We start from the raw sequence: 12,244 nt of genomic DNA, 5'->3' as shown, positions 1-12,244 counted from the left end.
GACCTACAATAACAAACCCAAAACAATTAAGAAAATGGGAATAGAAACATATATATCAATAATTACCTTAAATGTAAAGGGATTAAATGTTCCAACCAAAAGAAATGGACTGGCTGAATGGACACCAAAACAAGACCTGTATATATGCTGCCTACAAGAGACCCATTTCAGACCTAGGGACACATACAGACTGAAAGTGAGGGGATGGAAAAAGATATTCCATGCAAATGGAAATCAAAAGAAAGCTGGAGTACCAATTCTCATATCAGACAACACAGACTTTAAAATAAAGACTGTTACAAGAGACAAAGAAGTACACTACATAATGATAAAGGGATCGATCCAAGAAGGTATAACAATTGTAAATATTTATGCACCCAACATAGGAGCACCTCAATACATAAGGCAACTACTAACAGCCATAAAAGGGGAAATGGACAGTAACACAATCATAGTAGGGGACTTTAACACCCCACTTTCACCAATGAACAGATCATCCAAAATGAAAATAAATAAGGAAACACAAGTTTTAAATGATACATTAAACAAGATGGACGTAATTGATATTTATAGGACATTCCATCCAAAAACAACAGAATACACATTCTCCTTAAGTGCTCATGGAACATTCTCCAGCATAGATCATATCTTGGGTCACAAATCAAGCCTTGGTAAATTTAAGAAAATTGAAATCGTATCAAGTATGTTTTCTGACCACAACGCTATAAGACTAGATATCAATTACAGGGAAAAAATCTGTAAAAAATACAAACACATGGAGGCTAAACAATACACTACTTAATAACGAAGCGATCACTGAAGAAATCAAAGAGGAAATCAAAAAATACCTAGAAACAAATGACAATGAAAACATGACGACCCAAAACCTATAGGATGAAGCAAAAGCAGTTCTAAAGGGAAGTTTATAGCAATAGTATCCTACCTCAAGAAACAGGAAACATCTCAAATAAACAACCTAACCTTACACCTAGAGCAATTAGAGAAAGAAGAACAACATAACCCCAAAGTTAGCAAAAGGAAAGAAACCATAAAGATCAAATCAGAAATAAATGAAAAAGAAATGAAGGAAACGACAGCAAAGATCAATAAAACTAAAAGCTGGTTCTTTGAGAAGATAAACAAAATTGAGAAACCATTAGCCAGACTCATGAAGAAAAAAAAAGAGAGAAGACTCAAATCAATAGAATTAGAAATGAAAAAGGAGAAGTAACAACTGACATTGCAGAAATACAAAGGATCATGAGAGATTACTAAAAGCAACTCTATGCCAATAAAATGGACAACCTGAAAAAAATGGACAAATTCTTAGAAATGCACAACCTTCCGAGACTGAACCAGGAAGAAATAGAAAATATGAACAGTCCAATCACAAGCACTGAAATTGAAACTGTGATTAAAAATCTTCCAACACACAAAAGCCCAGGACCAGATGGCTTCACAGAGGAATTCCATCCAATATTTAGAGAAGAGCTAACACCTATCCTTCTCAAACTCTTCCAAAATATAACAGAGGGAGGAACACTCCCAAACTCATTCTACGAGACCACCATCACCCTGATACCAAAACCCGACAAAGACGTCACAAAGAAAAAAAAAAAACTACAGGCCAATATCACAGATGAACGTAGATGCAAAAATCCTCAACAAAATACTAGCAAACAGAATCCAACAACACAGTAAAAGGATCATACACCATGATCAAGTGGGGTTTATCCCAGGAATCCAAGGGTGGTGGTGCAGTGGTTGAGAGTCCGCCTGCTGATGCAGGGGGTACGGGTTCGTGCCCCGGTCCGGGAGGATCCTACATGCCACAGAGAGGCTGGGCCCGTGGGCCATGGTCACTAAGCCTGCGCGTCCGGAGCCTGTGCTCCGCAATTAATCATTAAAGAAATGCAAATCAAAACTACAATGAGATATCATCTCACACCAGTCAGAATGGCCATCATCAAAAAATCTAGAAACAATAAATGCTGGAGAGGGTGTGGAGAAAAGGGAACCCTGTTGCACTGCTGGTGGGAATGTGAATTGGTACAGCCACTATGGAGAACAGTATGGAGGTTCTTTAAAAATCTACAAATAAGGGCTTCCCTGGTGGTGCAGTGGTTGAGAGTCCGCCTGCTGATGCAGGGGGTACGGGTTCGTGCCCCGGTCCGGGAGGATCCTACATGCCACAGAGAGGCTGGGCCCGTGGGCCATGGTCACTAAGCCTGCGCGTCCGGAGCCTGTGCTCCGCAACGGGAGAGGCCACAACGGTGAGAGGTCCGCGTACCACAAAATACAAACAAACAAAAAAACAACTACAAATAGAACTACCATATGACCCAGCAATCCCACTACTGGGCATATACCCTGAGAAAACTATAATTCAAAAAGAGTCATGTACCAAAATGTTCATTGCAGCTCTATTTACAATAGCCCAGAGACGGATACAACCTAAGTGTCCATCATTGGATGAATGGATAAAGAAGACGTGGCACATATATACAATGGAATATTACTCAGCCATAAAAAGAAACAAAATTGAGCTATTTGTAATGAGGTGGATAGACCTAGAGTCTGTCATACAGAGTGAAGTAAGTCAGAAAGAGAAAGACAAATACCGTATGCTAACACATATACATGGAATTTAAGAAAAAAAAATGTCGTGAAGAACCTAGGGGCAAGACGGGAATAAAGACACAGACCTACTAGAGAATGGACTTGAGGATATGGGGAGGGGGAAGGGTGAGCTGTGACAAAGCGAGAGAGGCATGGACATATATACACTACCAAACGTAAGGTAGATAGCTAGTGGGAAGCAGCCCCATAGCACAGGGATATCAGCTCGGTGCTTTGTGACCGCCTAGATGGGTGGGATAGGTAGGGTGGGAAGGAGGGAGACGGAAGAGGGAAGAGATATGGGAACATATGTATATGTATAACTGATTCACTTTGTTATGAAGCAGAAACTAACACACCATTGTAAAGCAATTATACTCCAATAAAAAAAAAATAAAATAAAATAAATGGGAAAAAAAGGGTGAAAAATAGACACAAGAATTACAAAAACCAGTGTATTCTGTGGTCACTTAGTGTATGGACAAACAGCCACAGGTGCTTCTAGAGGCTCTGCTGAGCTCACTGTGGTCCTAGGTCAGTGTGAACGACAATCCACACAGTGTGTTTACGAAGGCAGGGAATTTTGTAATTTTCTCATTCAACAAAGATTTCTAAGAGTGATATTTGAAACATTTTTACTAGCTAAAGAGGCATACTTTGGTTCACTAGACTCTTCCTGATATGTAATTGTCCCTTCCAAAGCAACGGGATATCACTGTGTTTGTGTTTATGTTCTGGATAAACTAAAGCCTTGTGGTGTGTTTATGTTCTGGATGAACTAAAGCTTTGTGGTGTCTGCACCAAATACGAGACTAGTGTGACCAACTGAATTTAATCCTGGCTCTGACACTAATAAAATAAGTCATTTTCTTCCTCTCTGTGTATTCTCACTTCTTATTTTTTTTTTTATAAATTTATTTATTCATTTTTGCCTCCATTGGGTCTTTGTTGCTGCATGCAGGCTTTCTCTAGTTGCAGCAAGCGGGGGCTACTCTTCGTTGCGGTGTGCAGGCTTCTCATTGTGGTGGCTTTTTTTGTTGAGGAGCACAGGCTCCAGGCATGCGGGCTTCAGCAGTTGTGGCACATTGGCTCAGCAGTTGTGGCTCATGGGCTCTAGAGAGCAGGCTCAGTAGTTGTGGCACACGGGCTTAGTTGCTCCACGGCATGTGGGATCTTCCTGGACCAGGCCTCGAACCCATGTCTCCTGCATTGGCAGGCGGATTCTTAACCACTGTGCCACCAGGGAAGTCCCTGTATTCTCACTTCTAAAGAGAGGAGTTAGACAAATGATCTTAAGCTTTTTTTTTCCAGCTCCAACAGTGTGTGGTACTATAATGATGTTATATGTGGCCAAGTTGCCCTTGAGGAGGAAAATGAAATACAATTGAACTTAAGAGATGCAAAACAATATTTAATCCTCCAAGATCTTAATCTTGAAGAAATTTCAGATCAATGCTACAGATTCCAGGGCTGCAATGAGTTTGAGCTTTCAGGTTATGGGAAAATCCCAGTGAGGCCAGAAACTTCTGCAATAAACCTGAACCTCGGGGCTCTGCAAAGCTATGTGTGTAACTTCCAATACCTCGCACCCAAGGTTTCTCTTACGTTGGAATGCCAGGGGTGCTGAGGGCCAAATCATGCCTCTTGTGTGGGTTTGCAAAAAAGCACTACTTTTTCCACTAACAAGTGCTCAACAGAGAGATAAAATCGTGTAGAAGGATAGCAAGGAAATTTACTTTAGATTAAAAAAATTTATGTTCATTTACCAAACTGCTCTATCAGAAGATAGCTTAACGTGTAGATTTAAGTAGCCTGACAAACAGCGAAGATAATGTGACTTTGAGTATTTTTTAGTCACCCAGCTATGTTATTAAAATATAGTTGTGTATTTAAAAAAAGGAGACAATTATTAGCTCAGTCAGCATGACTATTTCCCTTTAAGGTACTCTATAATAGTTTCTCTACCTGCATCATGAAAACCTGCTGAGTGTGACAGGTAAGAGAAATTCTGGGTAGAAAAAAGGTGATTCAAAGGACCCAGGAGTTTGAAAGAGCACTCACAAGTCCCAAGGCCCTGCAACGTTTCTCTACAAATACGACATCAAATACGGAGAGAGATCTAATAAGAAGTGGTGTGACTCTGCTACTTGGGAAACCTTCTGATGCTTTAAGGGGCAACGTGCTAGCTTGTACATATATGCTTGTAAGCCACAGGGTGATGATCTTTCTGGCAGGCCACTAATTGAATGGTAGCCCCATCTAATGCACCCTTTGACCTCATATGAACAGGAGGCACATGGATAAAAATTAAGATATACCAATTTACACACATGCATATTTTGAAATCTGATGAGAAGCAAAGATCTGATGGCTACGTTTGAGCTGGAGTGACTGGCATTTTGCCAACTAAGTCATCTTTGTAAAGTACCTGAGGACCAAATCTGAACTTACGATGTAGCAGGGCTCACAGTAGGCTTTCTTCTCCACCGCATAGAAGGGCTGCCCTCGGAGCTTGTTGTTACAGACGATGCAGGTAAAACAATCCACGTGGAAGACCTGATCCATGGCAGTGCATCCTGTACCTTCTCCTACTACATTTTCCCCACAGCGAGCACAGCGGCCTGAAAGAAAAAAGGCGTTGACTGTTCAGAACACCTTCAGTCCTTCTAAAGAAGACAATGCGTGGTGGGGACAGCACATTTGTAATGTCAACAGCAGGTGGGATCGCCACCGCCGCCATCACCATCATATGAGAGGCAGGATGACCGCTACAGCCCCCATGAGGCCAGCATGACAGGGATTTTACGAATCAGTTGAGAAGTTGACCCTCACAGCCAAGGTCCCACGGAGAGCGACTGAGTAGAACTCAGGTCTCCTGATGTTGAGGCCAGTGCTCTGCCTCTAATCTCACACACAAATTAAGAGGAACATGAGTCAGGATGGTAGGAGTGGAAGGCATAATCTAGAAAAGTCTTTCTCCTTGCACAGACTATGTGTCCAGCTAGACTGTGAGGGAACTGGGTCCAAACTCAAACTTCAACTCCTTCCACAAAAGCCTGGCTTGCAAAACCTCTGCATCCAGCGCTCAGTGACAGGCAGATAAAAAAGTAGTCCCTTTTATTTCCAGATAAAGCTGACTGCTAGAAAGTGTTCTCGTATTGAGCCAGAATGCTTCCTCATTCTGTTACCCAATAGTCCCAGTTCTGTCCTTTAGGGCCTCAAGAAATAAGTCTCACCTCTTACACTTGACACCCTTTAAGATATTACAGCTCAGCATTGCCTCCAAGTCTGTTTATAGTTTGAATATCCCTTAATCATGCAACAGTTCCACAGACTGTAGGATTTTCAGTCCCTCATGACCTAGGTTGTCCCTGTCCAGCCCAGTGTTCTGCAAGTTTTCAGCATGATTAAATTGATTTGTGGGGCTTCTGACCACATATGGACACTGTGTTTAGGTTAAAAAAAAACTGCATTAAAATTTGAATAATAACATTAACATGTAATTTACAAAAAAAAAAATTATGTCATTGAGAGGCATTGTGCTGGCTGCAGTCTGTATCCATAGCTGGCTTCACCATGGGACTCTTGAGCCAGAGGTTAGAGCTGCATTCAGCTTCCCTTCTTACTCTTTATTTCTACGAAGGTAAAAAGTTTTAACAAGTAATTACAAGTCACTGGGAACGTCAGCAAGAATCGGCAGGCTTTTACAGATAAGCTTTAGCAAAACTAGTGCTTCCTATGGGTCAGGCATTTTCTATGTGCTTTATGTATATTAACTCATTTCATATTCACAACAACCTGTGTGACAAGTACTATTAGTATCCCTATTTTACAGATGAGGAAACTGGGTTACATAAGTGGTTGACCACCTTCTAGCCCAAGCAGTCTAGCTTCAGTGTCGATGGTCCTAACCATTCTGCTGTCTTGCTTCTGCCTAGTTCTGTGTATCAGGATTGAACACAGAGCTGACACTATGGAGAGATTTCTCACTAAAGGCTGCCTTCAGCCCTCCATCACATTGGATTGACGACTATTTCACACCTAGAAGGGAGGAGGTTTAAATGTTTCAACTTGGGAGAAAAGAGGCAAATGTGTTTCTAATCCTCTCTTGCACTGGCCCTGGAAAGTATTTCTTTACATTTTGTTGCAGAATTTGAATACATCTTTAAAATATAGCCCAAACTATAGAACATTTCCCCCCTAAAGAATGAGAAATATCAAGCGCTGAAAAAAGAGTCAAACTTTTGGAAACTGAACCACTTCCACCATAGTTGATATTTTTATTAAGTTTTGACATCATATTCTTGACATTTGATAAACTTTTATAAAATAAATGTTTGTAATAAACTTTGTGGCTTGATTTAGAAACTTCTATCCAAGAGTGAACTTGTGTCTGTTTTTTAGTAAAAGATGTACAACCTTAGAAACATGCTTTAAAATGTTAGACTCTCATTGCCTTTAGAATCAAAATTAGGATTTTCATATGGCACTATTTTGTGATTATTCAGAAAAAAACACATTGATTTACTAGAAAGTTCACTACACTATGTTTGAAAAGGATGCTAAAAGTCTGAGAGCTTCATGTCACTATCTGACAACATTTCACTACAAAGAACATAGTGGGAATTACAGGCGGATGGATCACCGATCCATAAAATATAATTTAAAAAATTACATCATCATCATCATCACAGCATTCCAAATTTTCTTTTTCAACTGCTTGTGCAAAATAATCACATTGATCCCAGTGTATGTAGATTCATTTCCAATATTTATACTGGAATTGTCTTCACTAATGTTTACATTTGTAATGTTAATCTAAAGTGGTATTTATGGGATTATCTTTATTACTATTTTTTCTACTTTCAAGGAATCATATTCAAATCACTGATCTATTTTGGCAAACTGAAGAAATAGGGTAATACAGTAATGATAAAAAAAATGTAGGTTTCGCAGCAGTAGGAAAAAAAAAACATACTAATGACATGAAAATACTGTGAGCTTAATGGCAATGTTACTGAACATCGGATAAACAACACCGATCAACATAGGTCTGGTGGTACATATGCAATCTTTAAGAATGTGATGGTTCATTAAGAGCATATTGGATTCCTGTGAATACTGTAGTTTTACAATTCAGATTCATTAAATGCAAGTCAACAAAATAATTATTTATTACTCTTTCCTTTTCTAGACACCAAACTGGACTCCTTGATACTCCATCGGGGACTACCAGTGATCTGTGGACCACACTTTGGAAAAAATTTGTTCTGGCCAAATGTGATTGACTATTGGTCATGGTGGTCGATGAGACAGGTAGAGGTAGCAATTATGATTCCAGACCATGGCTGCCCAATGCATAATATCTGGAATCCAGGAGGCTGAGCCTACATGGTTGATGGAGAGTTTGAGAGCTACCCATGAGGATCTAGGAGAAAATTTCAATCACTGATTAAAGGGAAAGGTTGGAGCAGAGCCCTAAAGGGCAGGATGAAAAGCTAAGCTTTGGAATTCTCATTGTATTCAACAGGCATTCCCCATGTATTTACTCTTTGCCCAGTACTGTAATCTGTATGATACCCAGAAATGAATTAGGTGACGTCAGTGTCTTTCACATCAATTATGAGACTATATAACATCCTACAATCACATGACAAAATGTGGTGTCATCTGAGAAAGTGCTCTGGAGATGTGGGAGGAACATCACACTTGAGAGGGCTCAGGAAAGGTTTTGTGGAGAAAGAGGCATTTAAGTCCAACCTTAAAGGATGGAATTTTGACAGGTGGGGATGGAAGAGAAAAAAACATTCTAGTTTTTCCACATAGTGGATGAGTGGCTGGGTTTCCTGGATCCAGAAACTCTGCAGTGGCTTGGTGGTGGGACAACAAGGTTTTGTCCTCTCAGCTATGAAAGCAGATGGACTGTGTTCACAAGGAACAATCTTTTCCTTTATATTTTGGAGAATATTCTTCCAGAGTGGGTCAGGCTAATATGCTGGACCCAGACATGACCAGCTTGCTGCCTCCCGTATTTTTCCTATTCTTGGGAGAAATCGGGGACACCAGGCTCGAGGGCAGTCAGTCTGGCACCTCTAAAATCACAAGCACAGAAAAGAGCAAAGAACAAAAATTAAAAATAGCTCTCTCTACACTTTCTGTCTACAGCAGGACAGAAAAGATGCCCGAATGTTACCTTTTCACATTAACAAAAATGTACAAACTATACCTTTTAGGGAGGCATTCACAATGGAAAGAAAGTCACTAGGGCATAATACGTCCTTGCCCCTAGAGGGGCTCATGCTACACATCATTAAAAGCATCCTGCAATCTTGCTGCCCATCTTGGAGACAAGTATCTCAGCGCTTTTAAATGAGTAAAACAAGGGTAATGGTACCAGACTTGGAGGCATCAGAGTATGAAGGAAACATTGTTGATTAGGGACCAGTGGGAAGCTCAGGGTCAAGTTCAGACCCAGGGATGGTATGAGGAGCTCACTGGCAGAGCTTAGCACATAACTTAAAAAATCCAAGGACAGGGCTTCCCTGGTGGCGCAGTGGTTGAGAGTGCGCCTGCCGATGCAGGGGACGCGGGTTCGTGCCCCGGTCCGGGAAGATCCCACATGCCGCTGAGCGGCTGGGCCCGTGGGCCTCGGCCGCTGAGCCCGCGCGTCCGGAGCCTGTGCTCTGCAACGGGAGAGGCCACAGCGGTGAGAGGCCCGCGTACCGCAAAAAAAAAAAAAAAGAAAAGAAAAATCCAAGGGCAGAGAGTTAGACAGCCTGGGGGGAACTTTGTCAGTGAATTGAGATGCCAGAACCAAAAAATCTTGTCCATGTATTATCGTTTGTTATATATCGATAACGCATTGTATCGATTGTGGAGCCAGTCAGGGATTCTTCTCACCCCTCCCCCTCCTTCCCCACTCCCACACCTATTACAACCTCTGCAAAGTCTCTGAAATGCTTCTCTTCCATCACAGGTCTGCTGCCCACATTGGGCTTATTATCTTTCATGGGTCATTGCAATGACTTCCTGATTGTTCCACTAGCTCTGACTTACTCCCTCTTACAAATGGACAGGCTTTATGGTGGTCTTACTACTTGAGCTAAGTCTAGAAGTTTAGATAGTTTTTGAACAAGCCATTTTAGGAATGGCATGGGTGAAGGGTGACGTTACAGTCAAATCTACAAGTTAAGCAAGACAGGTGGAGTAGTGGGACGTGGGTTTTCATATTCACTGGTGCCAGCTTTCTCTTTCTGTAATGTGAATTTATTTTCTTTATAATATGAAAATAAAATTTCATTTAAAAATGAAGTTCTTGTGACCAGTACACCATTAATACGATAGGCCATAGACCCTCTTCTGCAGATACTGCTTGTTTCTGAAGTGAGACCAAAAATGTCCAGTCATTTTGAGAGTCGGTGGCATGGTCGGGGGGGAGGCGGTGACATACTCTCAAACTTGTACATCATTCAACATCAAAAGCAAACTAATACATTTATGCAGACATAAAGCCAGGTCACATATGTCTCCATCTCCTCCTTGCCACTTGCCTTGTAACAGAAATTTTTGGCATAAGCAAAATTAATAGTCTATCTTTAAATATTATAATGAACTGAAACTCTATATGCCAATTGTATGATCTATCAGCTTTCTCACTAAGCACCTTTTCAAATATATTCTGAACAAAGTCCTGCTCCAAAAGCTGAACCAATAAAGTTATATCAGATTAGTGAACTGATACCAAATTATTCCTAGAAACAAAGCTTGCTCCAATTTACCCTACATGTGTCCACTGGAGTTATCTTCCTAAAGCACAGGCTCCATTAAGTTGATTCAGAAATTATCTTCCACTGAAAGTACAAAAAGATCATAGAACAAGTTTGTACTCTTTATGTGACAGGTCCATATGACATTCACTGAAATCTAGGATGATGGCATTTTCTAATCACCAAAGCTTTTACTTTATGAAACCCTGTAGTATTAATGCATGGCATAATAGATAACCTGTTTTTTAAGCTACGTAAGTCCTAGGACAGTGATTCTCAACCTTGCCTGTATATGCTGGAATCATCTGGGGAATTAAAAAAAAAAAAATACTGATCTCTGCATCCCAGCTCCAGAGATTCTGATTTCATTGGTCTGAGGTGGGATGTCTTAGGATTGGAATTTTTAAAAGCTCTCCAGGTGATTGAAAGTTAAGCCACTGTTCCAAGGGGTGCCTATTTCTGCACTGCTTGTCAGAATAACAGCTGACAAGAATCGTCCAGACAGACCTCATCTGCACGCAAAACAGGGGACAGACTGTTAACCATGAGTTGGCTGAAAAAAAGAAATTTCTGTGGCATCATAATATATCTTGCTTTTCACCAACAAGAGTAATTTCCCTAATGCTGTCTCTTTATGTCTTAGTTTGAAGAGTTTTCAGTGGCTTTCCATCCATTGATAACATACATGAAGAGAATCAGCTAAGTTTTACCATAAAATACTTTGACAGCATTAAGCCAGAGAAAGCAGTTCACATATATTAATTACAAGTATTCCTATAGAACAGGCTTCTTTTGTGCTGTAAATAAATTTATCATATGGCACTGCTATGTGGCCTTAGACAATACAGAACACACAAAGAATGTCAACCGATAGCCATTTAAGATAATGATACCACATAGTATACATTATACATCAAATCAAGTTTTATACATTTTCTTGGACTCTGCCTTTAAATACTGTACCAGTATCCGGTCTCCTATGGTTAATGCTATTTAGCTCTGTGAATCTGGGGATCCTTAACATATATTAAAAGCTGGACTGCAGGACACATCTAATTTTGTCACTGCTTGTGTGTATATAATTGTATTATACTACTTCACTGTTACTGCTTAGATGGTCCTTGCAGAGACGGCTTGCAGATTCAACGGGCACGTGGATGGGAATGAGAAGCAGAGGGCAGATAGCTGTTCTCTCTTTCTCTTCTCTATTCTGTCTCTCTCTCTCTCAGGCACACATGTGCACAGGCAGACAACAGGAAAAGGAGCAACGACTACAATAGCACTAGAACCAACGGCAGACATGTAGAGCTTTCAGAAGGAGACAAAATAAGAAGCATTTTAGTACAAAATAAGAAATTAAGCTAAGTAACAAGAAAACAAAACAAAACAAACAGACTCTCAAAAATTGTCAGAGAGAATGGTTCGGGAATGGGTGGACAGAGGCCTGGGCAACAAACCAGATGAAGTGGAGTGAGAAACGAGTGACCTGGTAAAAGGAAGTCATTACAAAGTCTAACCATGAGGTGATTCATTTATAGACACATATTTGCTTAGGTTGGACCTTCAGGTAAGGAGGTAAATTGGGAGGGGAAGTCCCACATAGGACTGCATAAGCAAGCATGTTTCACTGATTTAAATATACTGCATTGTGAAGGAGCATAACAAAAACATAAAAGAAAACTACTGTATTTTTTCCATTGGGTCAGACGCTGCCTTAAGCTCTCTACAAGCATTCTCTGGTTTAGTCCCATCAACATTTATCTATTCTTATTTGATAGATAAGAAACCAGGGGTTAAGTCTCTTGGCCAAGGTCTCAAAGGTAGAAATGAGGTGAGGCTGGGATGGGAACCAGGTCAGA

General features: G+C 40.6%; 1 protein-coding gene across 3 annotated transcripts in view; it reads right to left on the bottom strand.

Annotated features, from left to right (window-relative positions):
• LPP (LIM domain containing preferred translocation partner in lipoma) overlaps positions 1 to 12,244 on the bottom strand; it is a 625,613-nt gene that overhangs the window by 114,277 nt on the left and 499,092 nt on the right. For all 3 annotated transcript variants that reach the window (XM_024767394.1, XM_024767403.1, XM_024767412.1), the window contains one exon: positions 5,071 to 5,240. In XM_024767394.1, the coding sequence (XP_024623162.1) occupies positions 5,071 to 5,240 (170 nt within the window). The remainder of the gene's footprint in view (positions 1 to 5,070; positions 5,241 to 12,244) is intronic.

Source organism: Neophocaena asiaeorientalis, unplaced genomic scaffold (assembly GCF_003031525.2).
Source record: "Neophocaena asiaeorientalis asiaeorientalis breed wild unplaced genomic scaffold, Neophocaena_asiaeorientalis_V1.1 scaffold225, whole genome shotgun sequence".
In the NCBI taxonomy this organism is placed as follows: Eukaryota; Metazoa; Chordata; class Mammalia; order Artiodactyla; family Phocoenidae; genus Neophocaena; species Neophocaena asiaeorientalis.
Note: the sequence above shows the minus strand (reverse complement) of the source record. Positions and strands in the feature narration are given on the sequence as shown.